The sequence below is a fragment of the Gracilinanus agilis genome, chromosome 3 (assembly GCF_016433145.1).
Source record: "Gracilinanus agilis isolate LMUSP501 chromosome 3, AgileGrace, whole genome shotgun sequence".
Classification (NCBI taxonomy): domain Eukaryota; kingdom Metazoa; phylum Chordata; class Mammalia; order Didelphimorphia; family Didelphidae; genus Gracilinanus; species Gracilinanus agilis.
In genome coordinates, this window is record NC_058132.1 from 325,138,777 (window position 1) to 325,161,586 (window position 22,810).

At 38.1% G+C, this 22,810-nt stretch overlaps 1 protein-coding gene across 1 annotated transcript in view; it reads right to left on the reverse strand.

Moving 5' to 3' along the window:
* TRIM42 (tripartite motif containing 42) overlaps window positions 1-22,810 on the reverse strand; it is a 54,654-nt gene that overhangs the window by 19,021 nt on the left and 12,823 nt on the right. Inside the window, exons 2-3 of the mRNA XM_044669145.1 lie at window positions 14,186-14,904; window positions 7,843-8,687 (exon numbers count right to left, since the gene is read on the reverse strand). Of these exons, the coding sequence (XP_044525080.1) occupies window positions 7,843-8,687; window positions 14,186-14,904 (1,564 nt within the window). The remainder of the gene's footprint in view (window positions 1-7,842; window positions 8,688-14,185; window positions 14,905-22,810) is intronic.

The window sequence follows — 22,810 nt, forward strand, 5'->3', positions numbered from 1 at the left end:
CACCGAGCTTATTGCTTAACAAAGACCGACGTAATGTGGACTTCATATATGACCTTTGGATCAAACACTTAATAGTTATGAAACCTTGGACAAAGTATGTTAACCTTCCTTTTCCTCAGTTCATTCATAAAATGGAGATAATGACACTTTGCGCTATCTGGCTCTCAAGGCTTCTGTGAAGAGATCACTTTGTAAATTTTGAAAGGGCTATTCAGATGTTAGCCTAATAATAAACTATGGGGTTGCACATTAATGGGGGAATGGGAGAACAAGTTATGGCTTGGGAATGTGATGGAATACTGTCTTGTGTAAGAAATTATGAAGAAGATGGATTCAGAAAAACATGGAAAGACTTCTTATATGCAATGATGTAAAGTGAAGTGAAGATCCTATTTTTTTTTTTTTTTGCAAAGATACTAGGAGTGGTTTGCCATTTCCTTTTCTGTCTCTTTTATAGATGAGGAAACTAAAGCAAAAAGAGTTGTGACTTGCTCAGGGCCACAAAGGTAGTGTCTGAGGCTGGATTTGAACTTGGGTCTTCTGTCCACTGTGCTACCTAGCTGCCCCTGGCCAGATGTAAAGAGACTGGCACAAAAGGGTAGAGAGAGGATGTTGATCTGATACCTTATTCTTAAGTAGAGGATAAATCTAAAGCATGAAGGGACCTCAGAATCCATCAATCCAATCCCTTCATATTACAGATGAGGTCCAGATTGGCTAAGTACTTTCCCTAATATTACACAAGTAGTAAGTATCAGAGCCAGGAGAATGTGAACCTAGGTCCTCTAATTAGATTCTGCCCTTGGAACCACTCTGGGGCTCAGGAGTGTGCTAGTAAATGTTTAACAACAATCCCTCTGGAGAATAAAAATTTAAGCATGACAGACTTTTAAATTTAATCTACATTATTAGCATTCTTTCCATCACTTTAAGTCTATACAATTAACAGAACAATAAACCAAGCCCTGATTTTATAGCCTTTGCTGATTTCCATGATAGAAATGCTCTCCCGAAAATTTAATAGGACCTCTCAGAACTGGTTGATCCCTGTCTCAAAGGGATCCACATACCCGAAATGGGGCCAAAGTACTAGGGTTTTTAAAAAAAGTATTTTAAGAATGTAAGAAATGTTTCGTTGACTCATCCCTTGTGGGCCATCCAGCCCATTATTTTCTCTCTGATAGGAGCAGCAAAGGTTGTTTTCCAATATTCTTTTTGACATCAACATTAATTGGTTAGGTTTATTCTGCACTGCCCCCCAAAGCAATCTAATTTCATAATCAAGAACTCATAATTGTAATTGATATGTAAAATGTATATACGTATATATATTTATATGTGAGTTATTTTGTATGTAAATGAAATCCTACCCTTTTAAAGCTATTTTTATTTTTAATGGCTATATGCCTTCATTGGCAATACCCCTTCTTGGCAATTAGATTTCTGTGGTTAAAGAATATACCACATGGGGGCAGCTAATTGTCTCAGGTGATTCAATGCCAGGTCTAGAGACAGGAGGTTTTGAGTTCAAATTTGACCTCAGATGTTTCGACGCTATATAACCTTGGGTAAGTTTCTTAACCCCAATTGCCTAGTTCTTATTGCTCTTCTGCCTTGGAAATACTTGAATCCATTTTAACATAGAAGAGGAGAGTTCGAAAAAAAAAAGAAAGAAAAGAAAAACACCTAATGGTCAACTTACACGTAATGAGCTCATTGCTTAGCTAGCTGATCTTCAAACCTCAGGTATAGTTTCATGTTCAGACTCTCTACTCAAAGCCTTTTAGAGTTGGTTGAACTTGCTAAAACTTAGATTCTGCTGGGATTCTGCTTAGATTCTTTGAGAACCTGGGGTTGGCTCCACACTACAATGGAGAGTTAAGAATTGGAACTGAACCTATGATTTCATAGGTCTATTGAACTCCCAGGCAAGAAAACTCTCTTCCAATGTAGGTTGGCATCTACTCTGCAGTTATAGCCTTAGAGTTGCCTATAACATTAAGAATTTAAATGACTTGCCTAGTATAATCCCGCCAATATATGTTAGAAGTGGGGGCTTGATCCAAAGTCTTCCAGGCTTTAAGGCTAGTCCTTCCTGAGACTAAGTTTTAAGTTCCATTAAAGTCCTTCTTGATGGATAGTGACTAGGCAGCAGCAGGGTACATTATTGATGGGGTGCACTATGATCTTGCATCTCCATCATTTCTCCCCTCCCCCATTTTCTCCTTCCTTCCTTTCTTCCTTTCTTTCTTCCTTCCTTCCTTCCTTCCTACATCCCTTCTCCCCTCCCTTCCTCCCTCTCTTTCTCTTTCTCTCCTCTCTCTGTGTCTTTCTCTTTTTCTCTCTGTCTTTGCCTCTCTCTCTCTCTCTCTTGCCCTCTTTGTTCTCCCTAGTACAATGTCTGGAATATAAATATAAATATAAATATAAATATTTGATTGATTGACCTGTACTTCTCCTGAAATTGGTCAGGAAATTCCCTCTACCAGTGTAGACAGCCAACTGTTCTGCAACTTAGTTTCAGAGATTTGCTGAGGGCATGGAGAAATTAAATGACTTGCCTAGTCTTGCAGAACCAGAATGAGCCAGAAGCTTACTTGAACATGAGTCTTCCAGATTCCAAGACCAAATGCCTCTATTTCATGCTGTTTCTTGTATTCCCTAAATGAGACTCTTTAAAATCTGCCCATATTAAGACTTAGTTGTCACTCACTCCTGCATTCTTCTTATATTGATGAACCCCTATTAGTTTGGTTTTTCATTCCCAGCAGAGTTAAGCATCATTTTCTAACTTGAGGATATCATGGCATATTTCACCTTCCAAAGGACTTTTGCAAATATTATAGGAGATTGGAAAAGGATGGTATAATTAATAGAGGTTTTGAAGTCAGAGAACCTGAGATTGAGATCCAGGTTTTGCTACTTTCTACTTAGGGGACCCTGGGCAAGTCATTTCAATACTTTGGATCTATAATTTCTTTTCATGTGAAAAATGAAGGGTTTGGAACTAGATAATCTCTAAGATCCCTTCTATAGTTTTAAATCCTATGGGTTCAAGAATCTATTTTACTGTTTGCCCTTTTCTAGCCAGAAAAATTCCTATTTATGCCCATCTTTTATTTTCTGATTTCAAGACAACTTCCTATCCATGATATAAACTTAAAAATTATATATAATTTATTTAAAATATTCTATGATTGCTAAACAGGCAATCTACAATTCCTACTTCAATGGTAATGAGATTACATCAGAAAAATATTGTACAAGTTCAATTCTCCTTCTTTTTCACATATTTTCCATATGGCAAGTCAACTTTTTAAGGCAAATCATTCTGCCCTGGATAAAGTGAACCTTTGTATAGAACAGATGAAAGCCAGGCAAAACACTGCCCCAGACAAATTTATTTCATGAAACCAGTTTTCATAGGCTACTCGTGAGGACCTTAGACCATTGGAATCATTTATTTTGGCATAAGAATAGTGGAAAGATATGAATTCTATTTTACTTGGAGTTAGACGGAAGCAAAATGGAAGAATTATGTAATTTCCCTAAGTTCAAATAGTAGCCTTGAGGTAGATTTGGTGGACTACACGTTCTCTGTTGTGTGGAGCTCAGAATTTTGAAATGATTGCTTCTTGCAATGAGAGAAGAGTGTCTTTACAGAAACAAATAAAATAGCTAAACTGTGCTAACAATTGGCAAATTGTATGGGAATTCATGATTTTTTGATGAGCAAATTTTTCTTCATTTAAACAGTAGTTTTTTGGTAAGAGCTGTCTGTAACAGAAAGAGCCAGGGATCTGGCAGTAAATAAGACCTAGATTCAAATGACACCTTTGAGACTTTCTAGGTTATGTGGCCATGAATGAGTGGCAACTTTGCTGAGACATAGTTTTCTCATTTGTAAAATGGGAGTATACAAGACCTGTAGTATTTATCTTACTTGGATGTTCTGTCACACAAGATGATGAATATGGAAGCTTTGGAACCTTAAAGGATTATAGAAATATCTGCTATTGCTATTATTAGACACAGAAAATTATGATTTCTTTTGAGTAGGGAACTCTCAGCGCAGGAAAGTTCCTTTGCCAAAGCCAACTAGCTGCTCCTATATATCCAGTTTGGTGCTCTCTCTTCCTATTTGAGTTTGACATCACCGACCTAGAGAACTGTGAGGTTATGTCAGTATGTGCCAGAGATTGGATTTGTATCCAGTTTTCCTACCACTCTGTTTACAATTCCACACTGTGTGGCACCAATGTTAGAGTGCTAGACTAAGAGCTGTGGAGATCTGAATTCAAATCCAGCCTCAGATACTTACTAACTAGTTGTGTGACCCTGGACAAATCACTTAACATCTGTTGCCTCAATTTCCTCATCTGAAAAATAATAATAATAATAGCGCATCCTTCCCAGGATTGCTATGGGAATAAAATAAGGTATTTGTAACTTACTTTGTACAACTTTAAGGTGTTATAGAAATTCTAGCTATTATTATTATCATCTCCAAATTGGATTTATTAACCCAGGCTCAGAATTGAGTCTCTGTGATGGAAATCTTATCTCTAAATTTAGTTTTTAAAAATACCCTTTTGATATGTTAAGTATTTCTTAAAGAGGATGGCAAAATAAATCACTGTTATCTAATCACAGGCCCAGGTAGACCTAATTCCAGCATTTGGGATGGTTCATGGATTTTCTCTAAGACATCTACTGACTCATTCATATTTTCTGTTTAGGGATATTCAATAGATGTCTTAAACATAACATATCCAAAACAAAACTCATTATCTTTTCTCCTAATCCCTCTCTGACAGCCCCTACTCCTCACCTCCTCCATTTAACTATTACTCTAGAGGGCAAGAGCATCATATTCCAGTCCCTCAGGCTTGAAACCTAGGAGTCATCCTGGACTCCTCACTATTTCTCATCCTTCAGAGTCAAGCTATTTCCAAGGCCCATCTTTTTTAAAATTTATTTCATTTTTTAAACCTTTACCTTCTCTATTGGTTCCAAGGCAGAAGAGTGGTAAGGGCAAGGCAATGGGGATTAAGTGACTTGCCCAGGATCACTCAGCTAGGAAGTGTCTAAAACCAAATTTGAACCCAGGACCTCCCATCTCCAGGCCTGGTTCTCAATTCACTGAGCCACCCACCCAGCTGCCCGCTCCCCCCTCCCCCCCAGGCCCATCTTTGAAACATCTTTTAGATTTGTCTTCATCTCTTTCCTTTGGCATTGCCAGTATTCTTGTGCATGCCCTTAACACCTCACGTCTGGACCCCCCTCCAGTGGGTCACCGAAGTGATTTTCTTAAAGTGCAGGTCCAATAACCTCATATTCCCCTCCTCAGTAAACTCCAGTGGCTCCCTATGATCTCCAAGATCAAATGGAAAATGCTCTGACATTCAAAGTTATCCCCTAGCCCCCTTCTATCTTTCCAGTCTTCTTGTACACCTCACTACCCCCAACCCCACATGCACTCATTGATCCTGTGACACTGACCTCCTAGCATTTCCAAGAAGATGATGCTATCTCTCTGCTTTGGGTAGTTTCTCTGGCTATCCTCCCATGCCTAGAACACTCTGCCTTTTCAGCTGCAACTTACTGGCTTCCCTGGCTTTCTTAAAGTCCCAACTAAAATCCCATCTTTAATAGGAAGCCTTTGCTAACCTCTCTTAATTTTAGTGCCTTTTCTTTATGAATTATTTCCTACTTATTCTAAGTTTAGCTTACTTTGTATACATTGGTTTGCTTTTTGTCTTCCTTATTAGATTGCAAATTCTTTGAGGGAAAAAATGTCTTCTGTCTCTTTTTGTATCCCAAGGGCTTTGCATTGTGCCTGGCATATGGTAGGTGTTTAATAAATATTTATTAATTTGATTAATTATGATTCACTAACTAAAATAGGCACCCATATTATTCCTGCTTACAATTCCACATCCTTGGGATGGGCAGGGGGAATGGTTTCCTCTCTGACAGAACACAACCAGATGTTAAAAGAGAAAGTCAGTCAAGGGAGAGCTAGGTGGCTCGTTGGGTAAAGAGTCTGGCCTAGAGATGGGAAGCCCTGGGTTCAAATTTGGCCTCAGATACTTCATCTGCGCTGTGACCCTGGGCAAGTCATTTACCCCCAATTGCCCAATCCTTATGCTTTTCTGCTTTTGAACCTATTGATTCTAAGACAGAAGGCAAAGGTTTTTGTTTTTTTTTGTTTTTAAAGAGAAATTCACATCTTGTTCCTTGAATCAACTACTCTTCTACTACCTTTTGCTGTAAACCTGAATGTTTATTAAGAAAGTACTTTGTTAGCTGTAAATCAAATCATCTATATTCATGATCAAATCCAATCATTCAATCAAATGTCAATATTCATTAGCATGAAAGCTACTTGTCTGGTAGGGATTTTGTCATTCTTGGTATATTTGTATTTAGATACAATGTATATCTCTCTCTATATGTACTTGGCATATAGTTACTGTACTTAGCATAGTATCTCACACAGTAAGGATTTAGTAAATGTTTGTTGATTGAAAATTTGTGTTTTCAAAAAAAATGATAACTTTATCCTGCAATCCTAATCATGGAAAAGACACTTTGGAATCCTGCAGAAGGGGAGCTTGGTCAGTGGGACTCCAGTAACAAATGACAAAGAGAACCAATTTCTAAGCTCTCATTGGCACACATTAAGAATTGCATTGGCTCCGTAGGGTCATTCCAACAGTCTCCTTCCTTGCTCTGACTCAATGGATGGAAAAATTAGACAATTCAGTTCATCAAGCCTTTATTGAGCTTTCTGTACCAGGTACTTGGGGCAGAGAGGGAGGTGAAAAACAACATAAGTACTAGGACTAGGGCATGTGCAAATAAACAAGGAAGTATAATGCGAGGTAGAATACAAATGGCAAGATTCTTGTGTCTGTTTCCTCCTTATTAGAAATGATACTTGTTACTTCTTTCTACTGTGTCCTTTGCCTTTAGTGATATCCTTCCCCCCCCCCCCCCTCTCTCTCTCTTCCTAAGATTTAGTTTTTGCTATGAGCCTTGGGGTGGGAAACATGAACTTTGTTTTAAATGTGTCTAACCTACCCCACCCAAAAAAAACCCAAACAAAAAACTGAGCAATGAATGCTGCAATGAATGAGCAGTAGGTCCTGGGACAGTTTGAAAACTGACTCTGCCACTATATAAACGCATGACCCTGGGCAAGTCACCCAACATTTTTTGGGTATCAATTTCTACACTTTATAAGTGTATATTTTTAAATTTTATTTATTTTATAAATGAGAGGGGTTGGGCAAGTTCCCTTCCTTTCTAAGGTTCCTTCCAACAACGGCTCTAGAGTATTTTCACTTTTATATTGTGAGATATATTTTAGCTGCTCACAAGTTTTTTTTTTTTTTTTTTTTTTTTTTTTTTTTTTGTCCTTGCCTTTTTAGTTCTCAGCTATCTTCTGAATAGGTGATTCCTCCCTAAAAGGATTTAAACAGCTTGCTGACCTTGATTTGGTCTTCCAAGCAGGATTATCTACTTGAAGAGAAAATGGTGACTACTTATATGTCGGCAGTATTTCTCATTGTTAAGTGAATAGAAACTTTTAGTTACAAATTAATTATTCAGGGAAACTAAATTATTCTACCAGATTCTCCAAAGTCTGATGGATACTCCCTAGGTAAACTGCTCGGGGAACTTCCTGTCTGGAAGAACTCTAGACAGAAGACTCTGTAGGCAATATAGAAAAGTACCAGACACTTTCCTGCCAACCTATGCATGCATATCCAAGATCACTTTTTGGTCCTTCCCCAGCATGAACCTCTTGTGAAATGTAACACAGAAAAGGCTTACTTTGGCAGCTCTTGGATACACTAGGGTCTGGTAGATGGCAATAAGTCCTGGAACTTTCAGACTCCCTTCGTGGGTGATGTACCAGTTGTGGAAGCTGCTGTAGGGCTGGATTTTTGAGGCTTCAGAAAGAGCACCCCATGCGTTCTCAGGAGGTGTAGCCCAGTAGGTATTGTACCCTTCAATGCCCCTGGAAGTGGGGATGGACTGTGTCCTCCCATATGCTTCAAGGAATGTCTTGCCCTGATTAAAGTGAGAGCTTGGGTGGATAGACTGTGAAGAGCAGCTGCGTTGAAATATTGGACGACCAGCAAAGTTTTGGGTACTGAAGGTGACTTTTCGAGCAATCATCATTTCTGGATGCATGGGATAGGGACTGGGTGGATAATCGCCTGCCTCTTTCTGCCGGTGGTTAGGGAAAAGGTTGTTTAAGGCGTTTCCTAGCTCTAGAAAATTCAACTGAAGGGCCTCTGTGCAGTCTAACTTAAGCATTGGGTCAGGCCGATAGATATTTCTGAGCCCGTTGTCTATTTGATCTACTAAAGACTTGGCTGACTGTAGAAATGCCACCTGACTTGTCTCTTTTAAAGCTTCTTTACAAAAGTCAATAAGTCCATCCATCATCTTTATTTTAAGAGTTGTGGTACACACATATTTATTAATTTCCTTTTGCCTGTTTCCTTCCAGTTTCTCCATTTGCTCCATGGAGGCTTTCTCTTTTTCTTGAAGAATATGCCGTAGTCTTATGAATCCGCTTCGTATCTCTTTCCTTTTTTGGTCTTTATGGCTTTTTACAGAATTCTTTAAAATGCTGAATTCCATCAGGTCGTTATCCATCTCGTGTCGGGCTGAAAAACAGCATTTCAACTTTAGATGAAAGACCTTCCCTGATTTAGGAGGCATCCCTACACTATAGCCAGTCAGAACAACTTATCTTGCCATTAACATCTAAAACATCATTTAGTACACATCAGTGAATAAAATATAATTTGGAATTTGCTCTATAATACACTTCCCCTTCTCCCCTTTAGCCCCTACCCGCCTCCTTTAAATTCCTTCAGGATGCTAATTGCTTCATTGTGATCCTTTCTCCTTGCAGTGGTCATATGGAAAATTAAATGGAAGAAGTATAGTTAGGAGCCTTGAGTTAAAATTCTGACTCACATTAGTGAGCATGTGTGACCATTTATTCCTTCTGAGCCTCAATTTTCTCATCTACAAAATGAAATTAATAACAAATTCCACCACCTCACAGGGCAAATCATTTAACCTCCCTAGGTTTGTTTCATTACTTTGTAAAATGAGGAAAATAATAAGTTGGGGACCTTAGAGTATACTGTCTCCAGTGGCCAAGGCTTCCCTTGATAATCATTTTAACCATAATTCTTGTTGTTCAATAGCTTTTCAATTGTGTTAGTGTCTTTGTGATCCCAGTTGGGATTTTCTTGGCAAAGATACCATATAGTGGTTTGCCATTTCCTTTTCCAGCTCATTTTCCAGATGAAGAAACTGAGGCAAAGATTAAGTGGTCTGTCTAAGGATACACAACTGGTGTAACAACCTGAAGGCTCGATTTAAATTTAGGAAGATGAAGACCAGTGCTTTATTCACTATGCCTTCCAGTTGTCCCCTAAGCATATTTCACTTGTGGGGACTTTTAGAATAACCCCTTAGAATATTCCTGTTTATTTTTAGAGCATCTAATTATTCTGAGATAAGCATTTGCAGGGGAAAGGAAAGAATCATAAGCTAAGAAATTAATCACCATAAAACCTATTTTCTTGACAGATTTGGTTGACCCTTAGCAAAATTTTGAATTTGCTGATTTCTCTTTTGTGCCTTTAGATTCTCTGCATTCTTTTTTTTTTTCCCCATTTATTTTGTTCTTCCTAGTTTTGATGCTTTTAAGAAATCCTGTTAGTTTAGAACCATAGCTTTAGAGTTAGAAGATGAGCTTGAAGGCCATCAAATCCAATTCTCTCAATTTAAAGGTGGAAAAACTCTGGCCTTTAAAGGCTAAGTGACCTGCCAAAGGTGACATAGGTTAGTTAAGTGCCAGAGCCCAGATTCAAACCTAGATCCTCTGACTCAAAATCCAGCACTTTTTTCACTGTACTGAGAGCTGACTAAGTCATTAACGGTTTAGTTTGGATGTCAGTCACAATGTTCTCTTGGCTGGGGCTGGGGTGGGGAGGTATTACATTTTCAGAATGATTTTTCTCATTGTGGAATGACCAATTTTGTCCTCATGTGAGAGGGAATGGAAGCCATTTCTCACAGGTTAGGGAGGACCTAATTCAGGCTAGGGTGCATGTGTGTGTGTGTGTGTGTGTGTGTGTGTGTGTGTGTGTGTGTGTGTGTGTGTGTGAAATAAGGCAGTTTTTTTGGCAAGTCTTTACCACTCACTAAGAAAGGAAAATCAAGAAAAAGTATTTCTGTATCCTATATTTTTTTTTCTGGTCTTATAAGCATGTAATTGAAAGAACTCTATAACTGAACTAGGAAAACCTAGGTTCAAATGCCAACTCTGCTTCTTACTGGGCGACTGAACAAGTCATGTCTGTCATCTTATCTCTCCAGGCCTCAGTTTTCTTAACTACGAAATGAAGAGTTTAGATGAGATGATTTCTAAGATACCTTTGAGGGCTAAAATCTAGTGCTATAATCTCTAAATGAACAACATGCTTAGTGAGTATTTGAGCAAAAAGAAATGACAGTTCTTTTTATAAATAAACAAGATACCTTTTTTAAGGTAAAAAAAGGTTACTAAAAAAAGCACTGATTGCATAAGGTTTGTTTTCTCTTAGATTTTAATTTCTCATCTCCACCTAAGATGCTGGTGTGAATATATACATACATACATATATATGTATACAAAATATAGATGTATTAACTTATGGTTTATTTTTTATAGAAATTTTAAATCTTTTGGGAGAGGAGGAGAAACTTCTCTTGTACCTCTGAAATTATATGATGTGAGTGACTGCCTATGTCATCTACATATGCTAAAGTTGGCCCTATTAATTAGTAAATGTTCTCTCAAAAAAATTATGATGAGCTTGTCGACTAAAACGTCAGGACAAAAATCATTTTTCTAATTCTGTTCTAGCTCTCATACAAAATAAAAATCCCATTTGCAAATAGAGTAGTCATTTTTCAGATTGTCAGACAAGTCACACCATCATAGAGACAGAATTGGTTTAGACTTAATAGCGAAAGAAGTTATTCTGAGAGCCCAAACCACTTTTTGGGGAGTTAAAAGAAATCCATTGGGAAAACAAGATAGCAAAATAAGTAAATGAACAAAATCTGCTAATTTTGATTGACTTGCTAGGAAGCTGAAAAAGCAGAAAATGAATTTTAAAAATCTCATACTTGGTAAATAAGACAGACTACTGTAATTGATTTGATTTCTACCTCACTGTTTTCAGACTCTATAAAAGTCTGTTCTTTGCTAAAACAACAACAAAAAAGGAACACCTAACAGTTCCTTTCCATGCGCTTACTTAAATGTTTATTTAATTGAATTGGGCAGAGAATTGAACTCTCCTCTACACTAACCTTCTATGTCAATCTGAGAATTGATTTTTTTTTTCCCACTGCGATGCTGCCTCTCCTAGAGAAAACTTCCCCAAGTGATTAAGCCATTATAGGGGCAGGAAGGTCATCTTCTAAAACTTATCACTTGCAGTAAAGTAAAGCCAATTAAAAAATAATTACTGATTGATCTTTAGACCTTAATTTACAAAGGCCTTTGACCTACCCTAACTCTTTTAACACTGAGAGAGTTCAAAATATTAAAGTTCCCCCTTATACAGAAGAGGAAACATTCAGAATTTAGAGAGATCAGGTGATTCACAAAACCAGGTTGTGGTTGTTTGTTTTTTTACAAATTATTCCTTGTGGTTTCCTTTAAACAACAACTTCCCTGTTGTATTTAAAACAGTCCATTAGAGGGATGTTCTTTGGCATACATCTTTTCCCGAATATAGCCACTAGGCCAAGTGGAGTATGCCTACAGCAGGCACTGAGTGCTCATAAAAGGTGGCACCGAGTCAGGTTTTGGTACCTTCTTAGCTACCTCTTTATTCTCTCCTGAGGCCTCTTCCTATTTTGCACCCTGATAATGCTCAGAGATTCTCATTGCAGTGCCCCCAACAACCTTCACTTTAGGGTCCAGGACTTTCTTTCTTTCATCTCCAATCAAAACTCCCATTCCTTCAATTCTTACGATCCCCAGTATTTGGAGAAAAAAGAAATATACATTAAATTCACACTGACAGGTGATTGGCTAATAGGACTAACTCTTGGGGGTTGGTTTTGAGGTGTGTGTGTGTGTGTGTGGCATTTTAAAAGAGGAGAATAGCTTTTTATTTTAATTATTTATGTTTAATGATATGATGCACTTATATATATCCTAGGCAGCTGGGTAGCACAGTGGGTCTGGAATCAGGAAGACCCAACTTCAAATCTGGTGTCAGATATGACCTTAAGCAAGTCACTTAATTCTGTTTGCTTCTGTTTGCCCTCAGTTTCTGCATCTGCAAAATGCAAACTGGAGAAAGAAATGGCAAACCATTCCAGTGCCTTTGCCAAGAAAACTCCAAATGTGGTCAAACAGAAGTCAGACACAATTAAAGTGACTGGACAACAACAACAGTTATGTATCTTAATTAATAATTATATTAATAGAAAACCTATATTATACATACCAGCAATATATATAATATATGACAACAAGAAAAATAATCCCCCCATTTATATAGCCCTTTAAAGTTTATTAAGTACTTTCCCTCCAACAGCCCAAATGACCTGGTAGAATATCAGGGGGAAGGTGTTTGGGAGCAAAGAGACCTTCCAGGGATCCCTCAAGTTTCTGTTTTTGGACAAGCCAGGCCCTGGCCCTGTGCATGAAGATAATACTAGCTGAAATTTATGAAATGCTTTGCATACATCATCTCATTTTACTCTTATTCCCATTCTTATTCCAAACCTCTGAAGTGGTTTTATCTATATAGTCAAGGACACTGAGGCTCAGAATTTAAGTGACTTGTCTATGATCTCATAACTGTGAAGGCTTGGAGGCAGAATTAGAACCCAGGCTCTCTCTGACTTCTACCCTAGTCTAAAATTTCTTTCCATTACACTGTGCCCCCCAAAAAAGAAGTTGGGCCTTGGTGGATCTGGAAAGGAAAATGTGACAACAATTATGAGAGCTAACTTTATAAAGAACTCTAAGGTTTGCAAAACCCTTTACAAATATTATCATCTTTATACTTCCCCAAAACCCGAGAGGGTAGGTACTGTTACTATCCCATTTTGTAGATGGGGAAAGTGAGGCGAAGGTAAAGTGACTTGAGCAGTCACAGAACTTTTAAGTTATCTGAGGCAGGATTTGAATTCTAGTCACCTTAACTTCACATTCAGAGCTTCATCCACTAAATCATCAAGCTGATAAGGATGATCAAATAAAAATTGAATCTTTCATGACTATTCTTCCTCCTAAGCCAATTAATTTTATGCTTTCTTAGAACTAAATCATGGGCTCATGAGCTCAGAGCTAAAAGGGACTCTAGAGGCCATCTAGTCCAACCTTCTCATTTTACAGGTGGGGAAACTGAAGTCCAGGCAAGGCTTGGCAATTTACCCAAGGTCACACAGATGTTATATACAAGCAGGATTCAAATGGAGGTCCCCCCTGACTCCTAATCCAGCTCCCTTTTTTCAACATACTCTGCTGCCTCCCTCATGATAGTGCAAATTGCTTCAGCAACTCCCCCTTACTTTTGGGATCTAATATATATATATATATAAAATATCTAATATATATCTATTAAATGTATTATAATAAATTTATATATTATTTATATATATATTTGTATAATATATATAATAAATAAATATATTAAATATCTAATATATATGTATATATATATATATATATATATATATATATATATATATATATATATATATATATTAAACCCTTACCTTCTCTGGATTGATTCTAAGGCAGAAGAGTGGTAAGGGCTAGGCAGTGGGGGTTAAGTGATTTGCCCAGGGTCATACAGCTAGGAAGTGTCTGAGGCCACATTTGAACCCAGGGCTTCCCATCTCTAGGCCTGGCTTAGATGAGGAAATTAATCCGAAAAGTTAAATGACTTGCCCAGAGTCCCAAGGCTAGCAAACGTCTGCAGTGGGATTTGAATTTGGCTCTTTCTAGACTCCAAGTCCAGAGAAGCCCTATTTTTTCCCTCGGCCAGACTGCCTCTGAGTTTTCTTAATTCGGAGGCCCCAGGCCCCATTTGGAAAGGGGAGATATAGGCGGGCAAACAAAACTTCCAACCTGTTTTGAACCTGGCCATGGCACTGAAGAGAGCTGCGGAGAGCTGGGAGGAGGCCTCCACCAGGGGAATAATGTCATGCCCCTCGTGGTAGATGCTCTTACAGAGGTTACAGAGCAGCTCGTTGTCGTTCTTACAGTACTCGTGGAGCTTGTTGTTTGGGTGGTAAATGCAATGCTTCTCTATCCTTTCCTGGCTGTTGACATCCACGAAGAAGTGGTCCTGCATGGTCACCCCCATGTGCTGGCGCCTGAGACACTTGGAGCAGAAATTCATGTTGCACGTGGTGCAGAATTTGACAGCCAACCTATTTTTATTGCACACCTGGCAGAACACGGGCTTCGAGGCCGGGTCATAGCGCCACGTGGGGATGTTATTTTCCTGCATGAAGCGCTTGGCCAGCCGGTTCCGCAAGTAGTGCTCGGGCAGCAGCACCTTCTCCGTTTTGGGCAGGCAGTGGGTAGAGTGGCATACGGGACACGCAATGATGGTGAAGATCTCGGTGATTTCGGCCTCTTCCTGGACCTTCTTGAGGCAGACCTGACAGATACAGTGCTGACAGGGCAATATGTAAGAATGCATCCGCAGCTTTTTGCACAAGGGGCACACAAGATGGTTCACCAAATCACCCGTTGGTAATTTGATTAAGTAGTCACCACTGCTGGTCGTAGCATCCGTCTGAAAAAGTCTTGAATTGGTATCACTGGCAAGGACACTGGGTCTGAAAGCAGAAACATGGCACCACACCACGTCATAAATGGAGGGGACCTTAGTCTTGTAGGCCATCTAATCCAACCCCCTCGTTTAGAGATGAGGCCCAGAGACATTAAGGGACATGCCCAAGGTAACACAGTATTCAAACCCGGGTCCCTGGACACCAAATGCAGTATTCTTCCCATTATACCTGGTGCCAACTCCTTTATTTTAGGGATGAAAAAATTAAAACCCAGAGAGGGAAATGATTTGATTCATGGTCACAAAGCTGGCTAGTAGCTGTTCTGGGACAAGAATCCAGGACTCAATGTCCTCTAGAGCTTTCCACCACCCCTCTCCCCCCAGCAAATTGTGTCACTCTAGTTAGGTCATAATCAATTAATCAGGAAGTGCTTATTATTAAAAAAAAAATAAGTCTAAGAATACAGCCACCCTGTGAGGGCCGAGGGGCAGAGTCTGTTTCGGCCTTTTTTTGGAACTCCAGTGGTAAGCACAATGCCTGGCTGGTGTTATTTCCTTAGTGAAGTAGATGCTGAGGAATACTTAGTTGTAATAGGGTCCAATATCTGAAACTAATTCGCAATAGAGCTGGGACTCCAAGCTAGGTCTTGTGATGCCAAATCCAATGCACTTTTTACTTCTCCATATTGCTTTTTCATTTTGCTAGTTATAATGGGGGTTTATGGAAGGAGAATGTACTATCTTTGCCTTTGAGGATTTAACTCCTCACTATTCTAGAGATTGAACATGAAACAAGGGGGAAAAAAATGGTACTGCCCTGAAGGAATTTACATTCTACAAAGTGGAGCACAAAACATGCAGATAAGTGAAGAGATAATCAGATAGGAGAACTAAGCCTCACTCTTTGAGAAATCTTGGCTATGTATTCTATAACAACTCAAAGGGCTTCTTCCAGGGCAGGCAGGCCAGTGTAGCTGAAAGAAGCCAAGCACCCTGAGGGACAGAGGAGGTCCCTGTGTCAGGCAATTCAAACCACCACTAAAGTCTTGGCCACTGTTTTCCCTCAGACCCTGATAGAGATAGTCTAGAAGTCCCTGAACACAAGAGTTTTGGGAATAGCAGGGCTTCCAGCCCAGTCCTCTCAGCTATTGTCCTAGGAAGATGAAGCCTGGCCACTGCTCCTGCCAGTGCTATGACTATAGCTACAGAAGAACCAAAGCAGAAAGTTCTTGCCACCAAAGTCTTTGGTGTCAGAAATGGAAATGATTTTATTTTCTTCTTAAAAACCCTTACCTTCTGTCTTGGAATCAAGCTAAGTGTCAGTTCTAAGGCAGAAGAGCAGTAAGGGCTAGGCAATGGGGGTCGTGACTTGCCCAGAAGTTACACAGCTAGGAAGTATCTGAGGACAAATTTGAACCCAGGACTTCCCATCTCTAGACCTGGCTCTCAAACCAGTGAGCCATCTAGCCGCCCCCTCAGATTGATTTTCTAACTGTTTCCTCCCCACTCTCAATAGTATGTGTTCATTCCAAGCTCTGCATCTTTGCTTATGATATTTTCTTATATTATTATCTACTCTTGGATTTTCTTTCCTCAATTCTCATCCAAATACTTTACATCTTTGAAGCGCCAGCTTAAATCTCATTCTCATGTCCACTAATGATTCTTTCCCAACTACTCTAATAATTAGAGTATGGGATTCAGAGTAAGGTTCCTGGCTCTCATACTGACTATGAACCTGGGGAAATCATTTAACTTAGCTCAGACTCAATTTCCTCATTTGTAAAATTAGAAAAAAATTTAAGCACACCTCATTTTATTGTGCTTTGCAGACATTGTGTTTTTTACAAGTTGAAGGTTTGTAGCAACCCTTTGTGGAACAAGTCTATTGACTCCACTTTTCCAACAGCATGGGCTCACATCAAGACTGTCACAGTTTGGTAATTCTCACAACATCTTGAATTTTATCATTATTATATCTGTTATAGTGATCTGTGATCAGTGATCTTAGATGTTACTATTGTAATTATTTTGTGGAGTCCTGAACCAAGCCTATATAAGAAACAGTGAACTTAATTGATAAATAATCTCTATGTTCTGATTGTTCTTCCAATGGAATGTTCCTCCATCTCTCTCCCTTTTCTCCTCCAGCCTCCCCCTATTCCCTAAGACACAACAATATTGAAATTAGGCCAGTCAATAACCTTATGATGATTTCTAAGAGTATGAGTGAAAGGAAGAGCCAATTGATCTGGCAAACTTCACTGTTGTCTTAATTTAAGAAATTGTCATTGCTACCCAAATCTTCAGCAACCACTACCCTGATCAGTAAATAGCTACATGGAGGCAAGACTCTCCACTAGCAAAAAGATTATGACTTGCTGAGGGCTCAGATGATTTTTAGCAATTATATTTTAAGTCATGCACTTTGCTTTTTTCAACATAAATATATTGTACACTTTTTAGAGTACAACTCTTATATACACTGAGAAACCAAAAACAAAAATACATGTGACTCATTGCAATCTTCACTTTATTTCAGTGGTCTGCAACCAAACCCACACTTTCTCTAAAGGTATGCTTGCACTTGGTACAGCAGTCAGAGCTCTGGTTCAAGTCAGAGACCTGGGTTTGACCTGTTATCACCTTGAAAAAAAATCAATCAATCTTTCCAGAACTCAGTTTTCTTATCTGTAAAATGAGGGATTAGAAGGCTTTTCAGGTCCCTTGGAACTCAGAACTTTGATTGTATAATCCAATGACTTCTCTAACTACTTCCGGCTCTAATCTTATGATCTAAATAGAACTGGCTCTTCATCCTTCGATGAGTACTATAAAAATGTGAGATATTATTTTACTATTTCTGATCACACTGTTGTCAGAATTCTTAAGATCCTTACTGTATATACCACAAAATTTATTTTTAATTCCTCTCTCTTTAACTAATAGAATTGAATTTTAGATTTGGAAAAGAGCACAGACTTTTTTTAAACCCTTAACTTCTATGTATTGGCTCTTAGGTGGAAGAGTGGTAAGGGTGGGCAATGGGGGTCAAGTGACTTGCCCAGGGTCACACAGCTGGGAAGTGTCTGAGACCAGATTTGATGAGCACAGACTTCTTAAAGACTCCACAATCTTTTTAAAAAAATGTTTAAAAGAAAAACAATGTGAATTTGGAAGAAGCACTGACTGGCCAATCTCAACAAGGGAGGGTAGGATTGTTAAGAGCCAGAACCTAGGAAAGAAATAAACTACAGAAAGACCTTGTAGAGGCAAGTTATGAAGCTTTTCTTTATAGGGTCTCTGCTCTAGTTGGTAAGATTTGACTGTATTGGTTTTTGTCCACTTGTCTAGGAGAAGTGACCTGGACATAGCCATAAGGCTGGAGTCCCAGTATCTGAGGCAAAAGGGAGCCTCATTTGAATCTCTATTTGGAGACAGGTTTAAAAAAAAAGGGGCCCAGGAATTCTGGATGAAAGATGGAAAATGGACATGTAGCATAGGCCATCTTCCCTTATTACTATGGCTTTTGAATCTCTTACCACTTTTCTTAGGTTCACTATGACTAATATGAGTTAATTAGAGCCAAAGTTCATGTACTAAGCTGCCAACCATCAATTTCCTATCGCTAGATAATGTAAATGACACAATTCAAAAAACGCCATATTAAAACATGAAAAAAAACCCCACCATAAAAAAGAAGAGAAATCAAATAGCAACCCATACTTAGCACCTATATGTGAACAGGCACAAGTTCTAGCATATCTAGAAGATTTATAATCTACTTCCCTTTCAACAGTTTGAATTCCTCAGAATAATGGAGAGGGACACAATGACTTCTGGACTCCTGGCCCCAGAGGCAAATGCTTAGGTTGTGATGCTGTTTGCTTCCTGAAGTTCTTTGCAGGAGCTTCTTGGGACAGTCTAGAAAAGGGATGAAATATCTCCCCCTTCAACTATGGAATCACCAGGGTCTACCTTGATTCTTGGTTTTGGAAACACCACAGCCATACCATTGCCAAATTTCATTTAAGTTGTCCCTCTTCCAGATCTCTTTTCTTCTTTTTCCTTTTTCATGCCACCCACGAGACTCCAACAACTGTGTTTTTTTTTAAAGCATCCTCTTTGAATAGCCTTCTCCACTAGAATCCTCACCCTGAAATAGTAGCAGGCTTGCTAGTTCAAGCAGTAAAAGAAATGAAAACCTCTGGTCATCCACACTACAGGAGGCCTCAGGATACAAAGAGCAGTGCTGCTCCCATTTCATTATGGATAGCAATGGGGAGTCCTTGACTGCATTTGAACAAGAGAGGGACAATGATGAGAGCAGCATTTTAGAAAGATTATTTTGGAATTATTGTGTAGGAGAGATTGAGGGGACAGGATGTAGGGAGTCCAGTTAGAACACTGCTGTGGTAGTCAGGGTATGAAATGATAAGGGCCCGACTTGGAGAAGTAGTTGTTAGAATGGAAAATGACAGATGAACGAGATCGTGAAAGAAGGTTGCAAAAGACTTGTTGATTCACCAGGTATGAAGAAAAAGGAAGAGTCAAAGATGACTGAAATTTTGAACCGTGCTCAAAACTAGGAGAATGATGGTACCTTGGAGAAGGACAGAAAAACTAGGAGGAACTTTTTGAATTTGAAATTTGAAAATTTGAAAAAAAAAAAAAAGATGTGTAGGTTTAGAATTATTTTCATTTCATAATTTCCCTAATTTACTGCCTCTTTTTCACTTCACTTTGACCTGTATGGATTTCTTGCTCTGCCTGTCTAATTCTCTTCCCTTACTGTCATTTTCTATATTAAATCTACTGTGTCTTTTTTGTATCACTCTAATTCTCATGGCTATCTCATTCATTCTGTCTTTGTAGTATAGGGGAAAGAATGCTGAGTTTAGGGTCAGGACACTTGGGTTTAATTCTGGGATATCTCACTTCGTAGCTGTGTGATCATATAATGAGCCACTCCAAATCTCTGTACCTCAGTTTCCCCCTCTGTAAATTGAAGCTAATGCTTGCACTCTAAGGATCCTGAAAAAATGCTTCCTAAACTTTTAAGTTCCATTTAAATGTGGGCAATTATTATCTATCATTTCAGACTCATTCCAATCTTCCTTCTTCACTTATGCCTCATATCTATTTCACTTGTGACTCATATTATGCATTGTACACAAATATTTTCTCCATTGGTATAACATAAGCTCCTTGAAGGTAGAAATCATATTGTTCTTTGTATTTATAGCTTTGATATTGGCTTATTAAAATTATTTATATGCTGATTAATAAATTATTCAAGCTTGTTATGCCTTTAAGTTTTTGTTAGTAAATTATGATTGATTTATTCATTTTTTACTCTATATAGCACCACTGTCTCTCTGTATGAATTCTCTGTGACTCTGCACTGTTTCTCAGTCTCACTTCCTCTTTCTTTCCCTTTCTTTTCTCCATTTCTCCCCCTTTTTAGGACAGACTGGAAAGCAGACAGAAGGCTACATCTCTGGCTCTTTCTATTGAAACGGATATGGAGATCTAGGCTGCAGTATTGAATACTCTGCAGTAATGCTGAGAAATCCTTGAGTACCGGAAAATGAGAATTTAGCATAATATTTAATCCACAACTGTCCTCCTTAAATTAATGTAAATATCACCATATTTTCAGGGTTTAGTGTTAAAAAGGAGATTTTCCTTATCCATTTACACTACCCTTGGCAAGTTAACATGTTAATATTGTTAGAATTTTCATAAGCGAAGAAAGCCAGTAAAACGTCTGAAATTGTTTCCTCATTTGTACAAATGGGAATAATAATAAATGTATTTCTTTATCTCACAGGATTTTGGTGAAGTGTTCTTTGTGTATTGTAATCGAATACTATATTTTTAGTCTTTGAATTTGTTAGATATCTTACTTTCAGTTTTTTATTGTTGTTGTTTTATGGTCTTTTAAAAAATTTAAATTTCTTTGTTACATTAAAATATCCCCTATTAGAGAAGGCTTTTCATTTGACAAAAAATATCTATTTATAAAATAATCTTGCTTATTTCTATTTACCAGTTCTTTCTTCTGGAGGTGGGCATATATACAAGTCATTTTTTCAATATTTCTGTTACTATAGTTGATGTTCTCTACCAAGTCTTAGTGCTGATATCTACATGGCCTAGGCCTGTTGCAGGTCAGAACTTTGGAGTTCAAGAGATCCACCAGCCTCTGCCTCTCCAGTATGGAGTTTATAGGTATTTATAACCACACTCAATGTCCCTTCTGTTTTTCAAATATCAGTAGGTATGTGAAGTTTTTATTGTGTGTGTATGTGCATGCATCCATATGTGTTTGTGGTAAGTTTAGGAGTTAGGTCTCTCCAGTTCCAACTTGTTTTAATGGTACAAGTGGATGGGTGCTAAAATCCCATATCCATTACTTATTATGTGTGTAACCTTGGGCAAATCACTTAACCTCTTAGGACCTCAGTTTCTTCTTCTATGAAATGATAAAGTTGAACTAGATGATTGTCAGGTCACTTTTCAAGCTCTAAATCTATGATCCTGGAATCCCTTTTGATCTTGACCCCTATGATCAAACATTTTAATAAGCCAATTATTCTCTATCCTTCAATTCCCCATATCTCTTTGACTCTCTGTTCTCCTCATCCTTCCAACTTTATATTTTGGATAAGCTCTAATATATGCCTTCCATGAGCCTTTTGTTGTATCACCAAGAATTTTTGGAGGAAGTAGTGAAATCATTTTATGAAGGCCTCAAAGAAGTTTATATCATCTAACCTAAACTGGGCTCTTACCTTTCTATGGCACTAAAAAAAAATGTTTCTTTTATGGACTCCCTACCATGTTCCACACAGTGACTGTTCCACCCTTTCTCTAAGCTCCCAGTCCATCAATCAATAAATATTAATTAAGTACCTAAGATGTTCCAGGCACTAAGGTACACCATCCAGGAGATAAAAAGCCTAAAACATAAAGAATGAAAAAAAATCTCTACTTGCAATGACCCTAAGACTACCTTTCTATTTGCACTATCCATTTCCCAAGTTTGTTGTATATTATACAGATAGTATGGCATAGTAGATAAAGACCTGGACTTTGAAATAGAGAGGTCTAGGTTCAAATTCTACTTTTGATATTGAGAAATCATTTAACTTCTCTATAATCCTCAGTATTTTCATCTTTGAAATAGATACCTATTGTAAGATTATGATGAAGATTAAATGAGTTTATGTATAGAATTTTGTATACTTTAAAGTACTCTTTGACTAATTAAAATATTATTATGTACTAAATCCTTAATTATCTTCAATCCGATTTCTATTTCCATTGTCTATTGAAGCTGTTTTCTCCAAGGTTACCAGTGATCTCCTAAGGCTTTTAAATCCCGTGTCTTTTCTTCTTGGTTTATCCTCTAGGACATTTTCATAGCATTTGACACTATTTAGATGCCTCTTTTTCATAATCTCTTCCTCCTTTGGCTTCCATGTCATTGCTCTTTCCTGCTTCTCCTGCAACCTCTCTGACCTATTAGGTCTTATTGTTATTATGTTTCTGTAGGTGGTTCTCCCTACTCTTTTATTCCTTTAAGTATGAATAAGTTCATTGAATGAACTTGGCATTCAATGTTCTCCATGTTTTGGCTCCAACTTAACTTTTGACAATGTATTTTCATCTAATCACCTTCATGAACACTCTCTTTTCCACCCCTAAACTGAAATCACTATTCTCTCATCTCATCTTATACTCTCTTGTCTCAATAAACCTATGATTTCATTACTGAAGTGCTACTTATTGAGCTATATGGATTTCTCCTCATTTTCCAAACCATCTTTGTAATAGTAACCTAGTAGGTTCTAGGGCACAAACTTATATTAACCAAATAAGTGAGAAGAACAGAAACTTCTAAGCAGGCTTTGAAATTTTGGTTTGTTTATTTTCTGGCTTGAACT